The 17033-nt window shown below is 42.4% G+C and overlaps 1 protein-coding gene across 2 annotated transcripts in view; it reads left to right on the forward strand.

Moving 5' to 3' along the window:
- The window catches only part of KIAA1549L (KIAA1549 like), a 326239-nt gene that overhangs the window by 206095 nt on the left and 103111 nt on the right, over positions 1 to 17033 (forward strand). For both annotated transcript variants that reach the window (XM_049890866.1, XM_049890867.1), the window contains exons 7-8: positions 7035 to 7197; positions 9183 to 9242. In XM_049890866.1, coding sequence (XP_049746823.1) covers positions 7035 to 7197; positions 9183 to 9242 — 223 coding nt within the window. The remainder of the gene's footprint in view (positions 1 to 7034; positions 7198 to 9182; positions 9243 to 17033) is intronic.

The raw sequence follows: 17033 nt of genomic DNA on the forward strand, positions 1-17033 counted from the left end.
GTGACTTTCTTTTTTTGTTTTTACTTAAATGGCGTTGGTTTTAGGGGCTAGACTACAGTCAGGTCAATTAGGACTTTCTTGGTGGCATGTGACAGAATCCAAAAAGAGGAAGCTGTTGACTTGTAACTAAAACATTCAGAGTTCATTTACTTCAGGCACAATGAGATGCAGTTGCTTAAATGATTTCTTTATGAAGTTCTTTTTTTGTTTTTTTTTGTCTCGCTTTGCTCTGGGGTGGCATCATCCTCAGGCCCCATGGGGTGGCCCCTGGCACCTCCAGGCTTGCCTCATCCTTATTGCTCACAGTCCAATGGAAGCAAAGTGTCTCTTGTGTCATTCATAAAAATCTTCGGATGAGCTCTGATTGGATTAACGTGGATCAGGTGCTCATTTGGGAACCATTAACTGTGGCTGAGGACATGGATGGTCCCACTGAACCAGGCTGGGCTCCAGTGCCCACTCCTGGCTCTTTGGGAGGGGCAGCCCCGTGCAAACCACATGGACAGAGGTGGTTCCCCAAGGAAAATTGTGGTGCTGTCATAGAAGAAGGGGGAATGGATGCTAGGTTGGCAAAAAACAGCTTTCTACTCTATCAGCCTCGTGGGTCTAATTGCAAACTGAATCATGGCAGGAGTGAGTGAGAAGTTAAGAGACAGCACTCAAAAATCTTTGGGAGTCTAAGACTAAGGGGATGGTGGGAGAGTTCCCCCTGCAGGGCTGCTTCTGTTGGGGGTCAGGGGCATGACACAGGGAACAGGGGATGTGATCTTGGTCTGTGAACCTCGTCTTATTTACAGAGCACCTGACTTAGCCATAAAAAATAAGTATAACTTACCTGGATGAGTATGCTCTTGTTAGGTGCTGTCCAGTTGGTTCTAACTCCTAGCGACACTATGTACAGAATGAAACATTGCCTGGTTCTGCGCCATCCTTAGAATTGTTATGCTTGAGCCCATTGTTGCAGCCACTGGGTCAGTCCATCTCCTTGACGGTCTTCCTTTCTTTCACTGACCTTCTACTTTACCAAGCGTGATGTCCTTCTCTAGGGACAAGTTCCTCCTCATAACATGTCCAAAGTATGTGAAATGAAGTCTCACCATTCTTGATTCTAAACAGCATTCTGGCTGTTTCCCTTCCAAGACAGATTAGTTCCTTTTTCTGGCAGTCCATGGTTTATTCAGTATTCTTCACCAGCACCATAATTCAGAGGCATCAATTCTTCTTCGGTCTTCCTTATTCATTGTCGAGCTTTCACATGCATATGAGGCAATTGAAAACACCATGGTTTGGGTCAGGTGCACCTTAGTCCTCAAAGTGACATATTTGCTTTTTAACACTTCAAAGAAGTCTTTTGTAGCACATTTGCCCAATCCAATACATTGTTTGATTTCTTGACTGCTGCTTCCATGGGCACTGATTGTGGATCCAAGCAAGATGAAATCTTTGACACTTTCAATCTTTTCTCCATTTATTGTGATGTTCTTATTGGTCCAGTAGTGAAGGTTTTTGTTTTCTTTATGTTGAGATGTAATCCATATTGAAGGCTGTGGTTTTTGATCTTCATCAGTAAGTGCTTCAAGTCCTCTTCACTTTCAGCAAGATTGTGTCATCTGCATAATGCAGTTTGGTAATGAGTCTTCCTCCAGTCCTGATGCCCATTCTTCAGGTAGTCCAGCTTTTCGAATTATTTGCTCAGCATACAGACTGAGCGAATATGGTGAAAGGATACAACCCTGATGCACACCTTTCTTGACTTTAAACCACTCAGTATCCCCTTCTTCTGTTCAAATGACTGCCTCTTGATCTATGTACAGTTTTCTCATGAGCACAATGAAGTGTTTTGACATTCCCATTCATCACAATGTTATCCATAATTTGTTATTATCCACACAGTCAAATGCTTTTGAATAGCTGGTAAAACACAGATAAACATCCTTCTGGTTGGTATTCTCTGCTTGCAGGCATGATCTATCTGACATCAGCAATGATATCCCTTGTTCCACATCCTCTTCTGAATGCAGCTTGAATTTCTGGCAGTTCCCTGTTGATGTACTACTGCTTTTGAATGATCTTCAGCAAAATTTTACTTGTGGGAAATTAATAATATTGTTCGATAATTTCTACATTCTGTTGGATCACCTTTCTTTGAAATGGGTACAAATATGGATATCTGCCAGTAGATTGGCCAGGTAGCTGTCTTCCCAAATTTCTTGGCATAGACAAGTGGTCACTTCCAGCACTGCATCCGTTTATTGGAACATCTCAGTTGGTATTCTGTCAATCCCTGGAGCTTTGATTTTCTGCTAATGCCTTCAGTGCCACTTGGACTTCTTCCTTCAGAACCATCCGTTTTTGATCATATGCTACCTCCTGAAATGGTGGAATGTTGACCAATTCTTTTTGGTACAGTAACTCTGTATATTCCTTTCATCTTCTTTTAATGCTTCCTGAGTCATTTAATATTTTCCCTGTAGAATCCTTCAGTGTTGCAACTCAAGGCTTGAGTTTTTTCTTCGGTTCTTTTGGCTTTAGAAATGCTGAGTGTGTTCTTTCCTTTTGGTTTTCTGTCGCCAGGTCTTTGCAAATTTTATTATAGTACTTTACTTTGTCTTCTCAAGCTGCCCTTTGAAATCTTCTGCTTAGCTCTTTTACTTCATAATTTCTTCCTTTCACTTTAGCTACTGAATATTCAAGAGCAAGTTTCAGAGTCTCTTCTCACATCCGTTTTGGCCTTTCTTTCTTTCCTGTCTTCTTAATGACCACTTGCTTTCTTCATGTATGATGTCCTTGATGTCATTCCACAACTCATCAGGTCTTCGGTCATTAGTGTTCAATGCATCAAATCTATTCTTGAGATGCTCTCTAAATTCAGGTGGGATATACACAAGGTCATACTTTCGCTCTCATGGACTTGTTCTAATTTCCTTCAGTTTCAACTTGAACTTGCATATGAGCAATTGATGGTCTATTCTGCAGTCATCCCCTGGCCTTGTTCTGACTGATGATTTTGAGCTCTCTTTCCACAGATGTAGTCAATTTGATTCCTGTGTATTCCATCTGTCAAGGTCCATGTGTATAGTCGCCATTTATTTTGTTGAAAAAAAGGTATTTGCAATGAAGAAGTCACTGGTTTTGCAAAATTTTATCATGGGGTCTCCAGCATCATTTCTTTCACCAAGGCCATGTTTTCCAGTTACCAGTATTTCTTCTTTGTTTCAGAGTTTTGCATTCCAATCGTCAGTAATTATCCACGCATCTTGATTGCATATTTGATCAATTTTGTATTGCAGAAGTTTGTAAAAAGCTTCAATCTCTTCACCTTTGGCCTTAGCGGTTGGTGCGTAAATTTGAATAATAGTTGTATTAACTGGTCTTCCTTGTAGACATATGGATATCATCCTATCACTGACAGCATTGTACTTCAGTATAGATCTTGAAATGTTCTTTTTGATAATGAATACGACGGCATTCCTTTTCAATTTGTCATTCCTGTCATAGTAGACCATGTGATTATCTGATTTAAAATGGCCATCACCAGTCCATTTCAGCTCATTAATGCCTAGATATTGATCTTTATGTGGTCCATATAGTTTCTGACAGCTTCCGGTTTTCCTAGATTCATACTTCATACATTCCACGTTCTGATTATTAATGGATGTTTGCAGGTGTTTCTTCTCATTTGAGTGTTGCCACATCAGTAAATGTAGGTCCTGAAAGCTTGACTCCATCCATGTCGTTAAGGTTGACTCTACTTTGAGGAGGCAGGTCTCCCCCAGTCAAATTTTGAGTGCTTTCCAACCTGAGGGACTCGTCTTCTGGCACTATATCAGACAATGTTCTGCTGCTCTTCGTAAGGTTTTCACTGGCCAATTTTTTCAGATGTAGACTGTCAGGTCCTTCTTCCTAGCCTGTTTTAGTCTAGAAGCTCCACTGAAACCTGTTCACCAAGGGTGAACCTACTGGTATTTGAAATACTGGTGGCAAATCTTCCAGTATTGCAGCAATATGTAAGCCGCCACAATATGGCAAACTGATAGACATGTAACAGGGGTGAGTATAGTATGTACAAAAGTACCCATATGGCCGGCATTACAGATTTATTTGGTCAAAGCTTCCCTTGAGATTCAGTGGATTCCGTTGTGTTGTAAGTTCAAAAATAGAATATTTACAATAAAGACAAAGATTGAAAATTTGTTTTGATTATTATAATTATTTTAGGTAGAGGTATGACGAGGTCCTTTGAATTGTTCAGAAAGAAGTGTCTTTTCCAGGGATTGGACTGGACTATGGGATAGAAAATGATACTGGTGAAGAGTGAGCTTCTTGGAACAAGTAGACACATGAGACTATGTCGGCAGCTCCTGTCTGGAGGGGAGATGAGAGGGCAGAGGGGGTCAGAATCTGACTGAATGGACACGAAAATAGAGAGTGGAAGGAAGGAGAGTGCTGTCTCATTGCAGGGGAGAGCAACTAGGAGTATATAGCAAGGTGTATATAAATTTTTGTGTGAGATACTGACTTGATTTGTAAACTTTCACTTAAAGCACAATAAAAAATTTTTTAAAAAGATGTGTCTTTTCTCTTTGGTACCTCGGGAAAGAGGCCTGAATACCTGTGGCTAAACTGCTTTCCAAAAATAATTCCAGAGAGTGAGAGTTGCCCAGAAGGATTGACTCAGCTTATCGTTAATCATGGGAGTGTAGACTATGGGTTAGAGAATTAAAAAAGAATTTCCACTTATGGCGAAAAATGGGAAATATAGGGGCAAAGCTATTTTTGACTGCCTTCCTCAAAGTAAGGTTTGAAAGCAAAGTTGGCAAAGACCATATGCGCATATATATGTCAGGGTCCCAGCAGGAAGTAGGTGGCACACTCAAATTAAGGTTATTTGAGGACAGTTCAATAAAGGGGCCATTGCAGATGTGTGGGCAGGCTCTAGCTAAACCACAAGGGACAGTGTGTACCCAAGGTGGTAACACTTGAACCTGATGGGGCGACAGGAGGAAGTAGTTACCGGAAGCTCCAGACCAAGAGGCCAGAGCTGACTGACAGGAGCTGTAGCCCTGCAAGGAGGGGAACCAGACATTTGTACTCTGATCTCACTCTCCTCCCTCAATCCCATGTCCTCTGGAGCTCGCTTTTACTGCAGCCAGAGGGCAAAGGAGCCCATGGAGCAGGCCTGAAAGTGGGTCTGGAGGGGTAAGGGAAAGACCCCAGCACAGAACCTGAGCTTAGAATGACTTCCTACTGCATCTGCTTTCCTGATCTCATCCATGGGCTATTTTAGTCCATCCACTGACCCAGAAAACCTCATTCCCCAGTAACTAAATAGCTGACTTAGACAAAAAGAGAGAAGAAAACCATGCCATCTCATTGTAATAGTTGCATGTTCTATATTGATGGCACACAGTAACAGCAGCAATATATGGAGTTAATAGGAGTCCCTGGGTGGCACAAATGGTTAAGCACTTGACTACTAGCTGAAAAGTTGGCATTTCAAACCCACCCAGATGCACCTCAAAGACAGGCCTGGCAGTCTGCTTCTGAAAGGGCACAGCTTTGAAAACCCTATGGAACAGTTCTGCTTTGCACACAGGGGGTCACCATGAGTTGGAATCGACACAACAGCAACTAACAACAACAACATATGGAATTAATAGACTGCAAGGAAATGTAATAGCTCTCTAAAGAAGCTGTCTTAGTCATCTGGTGCTGCTGTAACAGAAATACCACAAGTGGATGGCTTTAACAAACAGAAGTTTATTCGCTCACAGTCCAGTAGGCTGGAAGTCTGAATTCAGGGCCCCAGCTCCAGGGGAAGGCTTTCTCTCTCTATCAGCTCTGGAGGAAGGTCCTTGTCATCACTCTTCCCTTGGTCTAGGAGATTCTCTATACAGGAACCCCAGGTCCAAAAGATGTGCTCTGCTCCCAGTGCTGTTTTCTTGTTGGTATGAGGTCCCCCCGTCTCTCTGCTCATTTCTCTTGTATATCTCAAAAGAGATTGGTTTATGACATAATCTAATTTTGTAGATTGAGTCCTGCCTCATTAACATAACTGCCACTAATCCCATCTCATCAACATCATAGAGAGAGGATTTACGACACAGGAAAATCACATCAGATGACAAAATACTGGACTATCACACAATGCTGGGAATCATGGCCTAGCCAAATGGATACACATATTTTGGGGGGACACGATTCAATCCATGACAGAAACTATTTTGTATTTCTGAATTCCTTTCATAATCAGGTTCAGTCGCCCTGTTCGTTACTATTGGTGTTCAGCTGTGTGTGTTCCTAGTCCTTTCAACTTTAAAATTTCCTGGAAGTTTGCGTTGGGCTTTTTCTGTCTGAGCCGTTGAGCCCTTCTTAAATTTAATGTTCCTATAATGCTTATCATGCTTGACTGATAATCACAAGGTTGGAGGTTTGAGTCCACCCAGAGGCCCCTTGGAAGAAAGGCCTGGTTATCTACTTCCAAAAAATCAGCTAGAGTTTTGGAGCATAGTTCTACTGTCATGCACATGGGGTCGCCATGAGTCAGAAACGACTTGATGGCAACTGTTGGCTTATGCCCAGTTTTATGTGTTTAGAATCCTAAAAGTAATCTGAGACAATTAAGCCCCTGGAAAAGATACGTGACAGTGGTTACGAGCTCAGAAGTCAGACTCTCTGGGTTCGAATCCTGACTCTGCCACTTATTAATTCTGCAACCTTGGCAAAGTCCCTTGAGCAGTCTGGGCCTCAGTTTCCTCATCTGTAAAAGGGAGTCATAACTTCTGTGAACCTCCTCAGGCAGTGGTCAGGATTAAATGAGACAATATGCCCTTCCTTCACACAAAGCCTGGCACATAGTAAGCAATCAGTAAATGATGACTGTTGTTATTCTTGTCTCTTCCTTGCTCTTTTCCCACCTCCCTTTCATTCCTACCCTCAACTTCTGCTTAAACTTCTCCACCCACAGCCTCCATGAAACAGACCCTCATCTTATTTGGCATGTCTCCCTCCCCTTTCCTCCTGTGTCGATTCAGATTGTGAGCACGTCCAACGCCTCTCAGACAGTCACCTTGGTGTACGTGGTGAGCAATCAGAGCACATTCCTCAACGGCACTGTGGCCAGCAGTCTTCTCAGCCAGCTCTCCGCTGAGCTGGTGGGATTCTACCTCACCTACCCGCCGCTCACCATTGCTGAACGTGAGTACGTCCACGTCCTGCAGAACTCTTTGTTGTTTTCCTGAGGTCTGTCTCCATTTGAGGAATCCCACGGTGGCGCAAATGGTTAAATGCTTGGCCTCTAACTGGAACGTTGGTGGTTTGACACCACCCAGAGGCACCTTGGAAGAAAGACTTGGTGATATGCTTCCATAAAGATTACAGCCAAGAAAACCTGTGGAGCTCAGTTTTGCTCTGTAACACGTGGGGTCGTCATGAGTCAGAATCTACTCACCAGCAACGGGTTTTGTCTCCACTTGGCAAACACCTATTGAAAGCTCACTATGTGCCAGGTCGCATACCACCTGTTTTGTCATAAAACAACAACTGGAATATATGGTAATTTGGGGTAGAATTGATGAAAAGTTCATTGCACATTGAAAAATTCGATAGCTTTTCCTAAGCACTCACTATGTGCCTTTACCTTTACAAATCTATTATCTCATTTAATCTTCACAACTACCATATCAGGTTGGTGCAAAATCAGTCCCATTTTGGAGAGGAGAAAACTAAAGTACCCAGAGGGTTAACAAGATGCCCATTGTCACATAGCTTGTGAGAGGTGGAACCTGGGGTTCAAACTCAGGCAGTTGCCTTCAGAGCTTACAGGACTGCCTGGTAGGCCCTCTTTCTTTGGGGTAAGCTGAGTTGCTGGGGATTTCCCCCACTTCTGCCATCAGCAAATGTTGGTAGACCTTCAGCCTCTGCCCTAGCTATAGATACAATGCAGCACATTTGCAATTAGTGTCATGACTTCCCTTGATGAAGTCCCCATAGTCCTGTGGCCTCGTCTTCCTCTAATGCTTCAGTTACATAAATCTCATTACCATGCAGTAAGCATAGACTTTGAAGACAATGCAGCCTGCATTTGGTATTCACACACTTACTTGGTAGCCAAAGAAAAAAAGGTTTGTGCTCTTCAGTTTCATCATTGGTACACTGCTTAAGGTCACTGGGCATTTTTTTTTTTTTAAACACATATTAGCAAAAATCATCTCAATTTCCTTCTTTAGTTGTTTTTGATACTATAAATGAGATACTGTGTGTCAGTGTACTTATTAGCACATAGTGACCACTCAGATTTTTTTTTCTTGAGTGTTTCAATGGCAAAGAAGCCTTGGTGGTGCAGTGATTAAGTGCTCAGCTGCTAACTGAAAGGTCAGCAGTCTGAACCTATAAGCCACTCAGCAGGAGAAAGATGGCAGTCAGCTTCCTTAAAGATTACATTCTTGGAAACCCTATGGGGCAGCTCTACTCTGTCCTATAGGGTCGTTATGAGTTGGGATTGACTCAGTGGCAGTAGGTAAGGAAAGATAACTCTGGGTTTTATTAAAACGATGATGTCATAAAAGATGCCATCATATCACATGGCAGAAAGAGAAGAATTTATTTTGTTTCATGACCTTGATATTTTGATAACAACAACAACTAAGATTTATTAAGTTCTTACTATGTCCCGGCATTGTGTTAAGCCCTTTATGGGTGTTAACTCTAATTGTCACTAAACTTGTAAAAAAAAAAAAAAAAAATTGGGCCATTTGTTACAAATATTTGGCTACTGAGCTTAGTTCTTGGCATTGGAAAAATCCATGCAAGAGATAACCGTTCCTAAAAATGTTAGTGATGGTTGGATAATTTTAAAGATAAAGCTATAGATAAAACAGGCTCAAACTGTGGGTTTTGAAAATGAAGGTTTTCAACTTTGGAGGGTTTTGTTAGAAAAAAATGAAATAACAGAACCTTCCAACTCTAAAAAATTCTTCTTCTGAAAGTTAGACCTTCACTAAATATTTTATTTGCCTATACAGCAAGATATTTTTGGCCTGTATACCTATTTATACCTAAAGCTCTGAAGAATGATAACACAGCTTGGGAACTGCTTGATGTTTTGTTTCCTGTGTCTGTTTGCCTTGAGAATATTCATCTAACTTATAAAGGTCATTTGATGTGTTTCTTGTTTGTTTTAGCTCTGGAATACCCCAACCTTGATATATCAGAAACAACCAGAGACTATTGGGTGATTACAGGTAACCTATTGTTTTTGTTTTTTTCCCTCTTCATGCTCTCAGGTTGATTTGGCTTTTAAAACTCCATGCCATATACCAATGTTCAGTGCAGTCTTATTCACAATAGCCAAAAGGTGGAAACAATCTAAGTGTCCATCAGCAGATGAATGGATAAACAAAATGTGCTGTGTTCCTAATGGAATGTCATTCAGCCATAGAGAGAAATGAAGTCTTAATACGTGCATGACATGGATGAACCTCAAAAACATTATTCTGAGTGAAATAAGTGAGACACAAAAGGACAAATATTGTATGATTCCACTTATATGAAATATCTAAAATAGGCAAATGAATAGAGACAAAAGTTTGTTAGTGGTTATCAGCAACTGGGGGGAGAGAGAAATAGAGTGTTATTGCTTAAGGGGTACTGAGTTTCTGTTTGGGTTGATGAAACACGTTTGGAAGTGGATAGTGGTGATGGTTGCGCAACGTGGTGAATGTTCAAGTGTGAGCAGTTCAAGACCCTAAGGAATGGGCAGAAATTAGTCACCACAGTGACAGAAATTGCTGTGTAAGGGAAGTGCCACTGGGTGCTTTTCCCTCTCCCTTCATGTTATCGAACCCAGGAAGGTGGGCCCTGGTCGGACACACTCAGATCTGCTAATAATCTGGAGACCGGTCTTTGAGAAAAAGAAAGTAACTTAGCTGCAATGTGCAGAGCAAGTTCCTCAGAGCTGACTCCCAGAATGGCGGGGGAAGCGGGGTTTGTATGTGGTTTAGGTAGCAAGGTAGCAGCCGCTCAGGTGCACTGGGAAGGGGAAAGTCCTAGAAAGAATACGTAGGGAGGACGTTGTTGGCAAGTGATTTTCACGGGGTCAGACTGCATTCACACCATGGGATAAATCTGTATCAAGTCGTTTCTTTTCTGGATTTCCTCTGCCTTTGTGCTCTGAAACTGCGTCTCTGCTCTGCGGAGCACAGTCACTTGCCTTCACTGAGATATACCTCAGGGTGGGATAGCAGATCAGTTGACCATCTGCCAAAAGGTGCCACTTTTCCACTGTCAACTCAACCACACCACCAGTTCATTCTTAATGAACTGCAGACCAGGATTGGTAGGTTTCAGCTTTCAGCTTTTAGGGGTTATTCTACTAACAGTCTTTTGGGAAGACTAAAACAGTCCCTAGGAATTAACTGATCAGAATGTTCACAAATTAATCTTTTTCTAACAGTGCACATGAAGGTAGCAGAAATCAGTGTGATTCCAGCAGGTCCTTCTAACCAAATTTCATTTTTCACTGTTGGTAAGTGAGGCAAAGGTTGCACTGGACCAAAGGCTGAGGCTTGGCCATCTAACATTCCAAGAAAAATTGTTTCCCGTAAGCATTCCTTTTATTTTGCATTCCATCCTGGGTATTCCTGAACCATGAAAGAGTAGGTTCTCCTGTTCTAACTGCTATACCAATGCCCTGCACCCCAGACAGTTAAGAGTCCTGGAGCCTTTCTCTGGGATCCCTGCCTAGCATCTTCCTACAGAGATGACTTTTTAAAAAAGGGAAAACAAGAACACACCATTCCAATCTAGCATTCCTTCCTCCTTCGGTGCTAGGTGCCTGTCATTCATCTTTACTGCCTCCTTTTTCCTGTCATGCTCATCATTTTATGGCTTCTGTCCAGGCAACCAAACAGAGGACTAAACCCTCCAGTGCAGGCTGGTTTTAGGTCTTGATTTATGTAAGAATCTTGTACAGCATTGCTAGTGTAGATTTCAGTTTTTCCCTCTAGGGCAAACACCAAAATATGCAACTTTTTCCTGGGAAGATAAATTGCCCTGTGACTTCTACCCATTTCCTGAGGCCTGTGGAAATAAACCTTTATGTACTTAAAGTTATGCAGAAAATAGAATAAATACCAAAAAAAAAAAAAGAAAAAAATCCATCACTGAACAATAAATTGTACCCTTAAAATGCTTTAATAGCAAATATTTCGTTATATATATTTTGCCACAATAAAATTAAAAAACAAAACTGCATGGCGTTCTGTAATAGGATTGGCATCTTTTCTTGGGTCATGTCTTCTAAGTCAGGGAGTTCCTTCCAGAGGAACAGAAGTGAGAGGGGTAAGCTTAGATAAGAACAGACATCACATGGGACATGAATATTAGATAAACAATTCAATACAACTACCTTTAAAGTCCCATTACATGACCTCATAGTTACAGCATTAACATGTGGGTTTCTAGGGCTTGGCCATGTGAGTGGTTGTTTACGTATTAGTTTCTCGAAGCGCCCATAATAAGATACCACAAACTAGCTGGCTTATAAGAAGAGACATTTGTTATCTCAGAGTTCTGGAGGCTAAGAGTCCAAATTCAGTGTCAGCAGGACCATGATCTCTCTGTCCGCCCTAGGGGAAGACCCTTCCTTGTCTCTTCCAGCTTCTGGTAGCCCCAGGCTTGTAGATGTATCTTCATGTGGCTGTCTTCCCCTCGTCTGTCTCTCGGTGCCTTTTCTCCTTTTTTTATAAGATTGGGTTAGGACCCACCCTATTCTGGTATGCTTCATGTTAACTAATAACATGTTCAAAGACCCTGTTTTTCTAAACACATTCATAGATATCGGGGATGAAGAAATCAACATATCTTTTTGGGGACCACCATTCAATCTATTTAAAGATGGTAAGCCTTTCTGCCCTGCCCTACAAAATCCACATTAAAGCAAGAAGATTGCTGGGCGTGCACTTTTCCATCTCCAAGGCATGAGTCCCCGCCCACACTAACGCGGGTGGAGTCCAGGCACGTCCTGACTTTGTGGGCGGATGGAAGTGGAAGGGCGTTTTGGTGATGTTTTCTTTTTTTTCCTTGACATTTCCCAGCTGAGCTTTATGAAACAGCAAGAAAGTTTTTTTGTTTTTCAAAAGCCAGAGAGTAGCTCTGAAAATCAGAGAAGCAAAGATTGAGAACAAGAGGGAGAGGACAGATGTTTGTAGAAGGAAAACTGACCAGCCCAAAAGGAGAAGAAAAAGAACAGCAGGAGGAGAGAGAAAGATCCTGCAAGTTGTGTAAGACTCAAACCTCCCTTTTCTCTTCCCAGTCTTCTCCCTTCTTTGCAGCCCCAAAGGAGCAATATAGGTGGGCTGCTGCCTAAAATACTAATGAAGGCACACACAGCCCTGCTTGATGAAGCCTGCTCAAGACCTCTTCTATATTGCAGAAAATTGCATTTCTTTCTTCCCTGAAGAGCCATGGGTATGTGGAGATTATTTTACCTGCTAAGAAAGCAAACCCAAAGAACATGTTAAAAAAAAAAAAAAAGACCGTATGCCCAAGAGACAGACAATGCTAACCCAGTGTTTTAGTTATCTAGTGCTGCTATAGCAGAAATATTACAAGTGGATGGTTTTAGCAAACAAATTTATTCTCTCACAGTTTAGGAAGCTAGAAGTCTAAAATCAGAGTGCTGACTTTAGGGGAAGGCTTTCTCTGTCTCTGTCAGCTCTGGGGGAAGGTCCTTATCTCCTTTCACCATCTGTGGGCCCGGCCTTCTTTGGAGGTCTCCATGTATCTTGGCATCAGTCTTCCCCTGGATCTAGGAGGTTCTCAGCGCAGAGATTCCAGGTCCAAAGAACACACTCTGCTCCCAACTCTTCCTTCTTGGTGGCAGTGAGGTGCTTCTCTCTGCTTGCTTCTCTCTCCTTTTATCTCTTGTAAGGTAAAAGGTCATATAGGCCACATCCCAGGGAAACTCCCCTTGAGTTGAATCAGAGCTGTGATCTGAGTAAGGGTGTTGCATTCCACCTTGATCCTCATTAACATGACCTGATCCTGCCTCATTAACATAACAGACAGCTCACTCCCAACTGGGACCATAGACACAGGCATAGAGGCTAGGATTTGTAACACATCACAAAATGGAGGATAACCAGATCACAAAATGGAGGACAACCACACAATACTGGGAATTATGGCCTAGCCAAGTTGACACATATTTTGGAGGGACACAATTCAATCCATGACACCCAGCAACACATTTTTGAAGCCAGCAGATTATGTAACATTTACAAAGTCATGTTTCCCTCACAAGGTATGCTGCTTTTTAACTTACAGACGTTTTCCCCTTTCTATTAACTTCAGTGGCGTAGTGGTTAAGTGCTACGGCTGATAACCAAAAGGTCAGCAGTTCGAATCCACCAGGCGCTCCTTGGAAACTCTATGGGGCAGTTCTTCTCTGTCCTGTAGGGTCGCTATGAGTCAGAATCGACTCAATGGCAACAGGTTTGGGTTGTTTTTTTTTTTTTTTTGGTTTATTAACTTTAAGTAAAGGTTTACATTAAGTAACACGTTCACTCTTAAACGTAAGATATGTGTTCTGAACAATCTTGTTTCACCTCTCCCTGCCTCTTTTCTGATGGCATAATCTTAATGAAAAGCCCCACACATGGTCTTGTTTTCAAGATTCTCCTGGGGCTTAACCCCTGCCCACTTACTTATGTATGTGTAACCTTCTGTTGTTGTTGTTGTCGCTATTGCTGTTGGTAAGCAGAATAAACAGTGCTCTTCATTGCTGTGTTTGGGACTAGTTGGTACAGTTGGTTAGCACTTGGTGCCCAGGAGGGCAGAGGGACTGGACCTAGGTCTCAGGATGATCCACCTGCCTTCCCTTTGGCCCGTGACCACTTTCTGAACCTGTGGGCAACACCTCCAACCTGCCCCATTATTCACAAAAGAGATGGGGGAGTTTAGGGGCCTGAGAGATGAAGAGAGCTTTGGGCTGTGTTATTTGACCTGTTCAAACCCATGGCCCCTTCAGTAACCATTCCCACCTTAACTCCTCGACATCCGTCACAGGCACTCTGATCTTCTCATTGCTAACAGTCAAGATGGTTGGGACCAACTTCCTGTAGTTTCCAACCAAACTTATATTAAATTGGGTATTATATGGATTGGATGATATCCCCCCCCCAAAAAGATATATTGAAGTCCTAATCCCTAGTACCTGTGAATGTGACCTTGTTTGGAAATAGGGTCTTTGAAGATGTTATCAGTTAACAAGAGGTCATATGGGTTAGGGTGAGTCTGAATCCAATCTTAGAAAACGTTTTGTTTTCCAGCAAAACTTATGTTAAATATGTTTTGCACACCATACACTTCTCCCCTCCCAGAGCATGGGTCCCTCTTTGATGTAAAATTGTTTGCTTAGGGTGAATTCTACATGCCTTATGTACAGAGAAACCAGTGACTACTCTTCTGCCCACAGGTCCTGTAGTCGGGTTTATATAGATGAGGGCAGATAGAAATGTACAGACTTATGCGGCTGCCTGACAGAGGTGACAGCCCATCTTAGGTTTACTCAACTGATTTTATTTCCCCCATGAGAGTCAAAATATCCCAGGCCAATGAAATGAGGGATTTCTTCTGATCTCAGCTCTGCTATTTACTAACCTAGTGAGTCCTTGAGCATGTCACCCAGGCTTTCTAGACTCCATTCTCCCTTCTTTAGAATGAGGGATGATATTAGCTGAGTTCTAAGAGTCTTTTGGAGCCCTGGTGGTGCAGTGGTTAAGAGCTTGGCTGCTAACCAGAAAGTTGGTGGTTTGAATCCACCATCAACTCCTTGGGAGAAAGATGTGGCAGTCTGCTTCTGTAAAGATGTACAGCCTTGGAAACCCTATGGGCCAGTTCTACTCTGTCCTATAGGGTCCCTATGAGTTGGAATTGACTCAATGGCAATGGGTTTGGTTTTTTTTGTTTTGGTTTGGTTTTGGCTTAAAAGTCTTTCAGCTCTAAATGCGTAGGATTCAGCTATGAATAAAACAATTTAGCTAGAGTACAGGAAGCTGAATTCGGCCTGATCGTTGGAATTTTAGAGCCCAATGTGATTGTAAGTAAAGAAGGAGTAAGAGAACAGTGATATAACAGTTGTTGAATCTTCTGGACAAAACTCCTGTGAATACCAGTGAGGACTTGTCCAACTCCTTTAACCTTAGTTATTGGTGGCCAAGGGTGGCAGCCAGGACCCTGGCTGTTGGTCTGAAGAGACTGCTGTCTTCCTGAGTGCCCATGCCAGGGTTGGAACCCCCCTGCAGCTGCTGTGTCACTGCTTGAGGGAAATGGGTGCCCATTTGCTTCCCCATTCCCTTCCACACAGGCAGAGAGGGCCAGAGAGCCTGAGGCCAGCAGCACTTACTAGGGAAAAGAAGAGGAACCACCTCCTAGAACACATTTCTGTTCTTTCCGTGTTGTTTCTCCTCTGTAAAGATGTGCCTAGCAAAGATGTGGGCACATTTTAACAATAGCAGCTACTGTGTATTGGTGTCCTATCAGGTGCCAGTCACTAGGCTATAAGCATTTTTTTAATGAATTATCTATTCTTCACAATGACATAATCAGGAGTAGATTACGATCAGATGAGGAACGGAGGCCCAGAGAGATTTAGTGATTTTTCCAAGAACACACAATTAATAAGGAGTCAGGATTCGAACTCAAGGCCCCTGGCTCCAACCCCTAGCCCTTCCCCAGATGTGTCCCAGGAAGAACACATTCTTTTTGCAAATAGAGGCAATGAGGCATGTGTGAACAGTCTCCTGTTGATTCCATGTAACTCTGTGGGAGGCGGCCACAGCCGCCTTTGCTTCCCTGGAGGCTTATTATTATTATTTAATTTATTGGACTGAAATTTACAGAACATAAAATTAACCATTTTCAAGTGGTTAAACTGAACAATTCAGTGGCATTTAGTACATTCAAATGTTGTGCGACTACTACCTACCTCTATCTCATTCCAAAACATTTCCATCAGTCCACAATAAAACCCCTTTAAGCTGGCAATCCCCATTCTCCCCTTCCTGACCTTGGATGACCACCAATCTGCATTCTCTCTCTATGGATTTATCTATTCTGGAAGTCTCATGTAAATGGAATGATATAAATATGACTTTTGTGTCTGGCTTCTTTCATGTAGCATAATGTTTTTCAGGTTCATCCATGTTGTTGCATGTCTCAGAACTTCATTTCCCTTTATGGCTGAATAAAATTCTCTTGTATGTATATGCTACAAATTGTTTATCCATTTATCTGTTGATGAACATTTGAGCTGTTTTCACCTTTTGACTACTGCGAATAGTGCTACTATGAACACATGTGTACACGTACTTGTTTTGTTTGAGAACTTGATTTCAGTTCTTTTGAGTATGCACTAGGAGTGGAATTGCTGAGTCATATGGTAATTCTATGTTCAACTCTTCAAGGAGCCACCAAACTGTTTCCATAGCACCTGCACCATTTTACATTCCCACTAGTAATGTCCAAGGATTCCAGTACTTCCACGTCTTCACCAACACTTAATATTTTCCGTTTTTTGGATTATAGCCATTCTAATGGGTGTGAAGGAGCCCTGGTGGCATAGTGGTGAAGGACTCGGCTGCTGATTTGAACACACCAGCAGCCCCGCGGGAGAAGGGCCTGGCAGCCTGCTTCTGTAAAAATTAACACACCACTGCCGTTGGGTCAATTCCAACTCATAGCGACCCTATAGGACAGAGTAGAACTGCCCCATAGAGTTTCCAAGGAGTGCCTGGTGGATTCAAACTGCCAGCCTCTTTGGTTAGCAGCCATAGCACTGCTGCTATGCCACTGTGCCACCAGGGTTTCCTCTGTAAAGACTATAGCCTTGGAAACCCTATGGGACAGTACTAGGATTGCTGTGAGTCAGAATCGACTTGGCAATAGGTTTGATTTTGGTTTAGTGGGTGTGAAGTGGTACCTCATTGTGGTTTTGATTTGCATTTTCCTAATTACTCCTCTGAAGGCTTTTA

Source organism: Elephas maximus, chromosome 7 (assembly GCF_024166365.1).
Source record: "Elephas maximus indicus isolate mEleMax1 chromosome 7, mEleMax1 primary haplotype, whole genome shotgun sequence".
Taxonomy (NCBI): Eukaryota; Metazoa; Chordata; class Mammalia; order Proboscidea; family Elephantidae; genus Elephas; species Elephas maximus.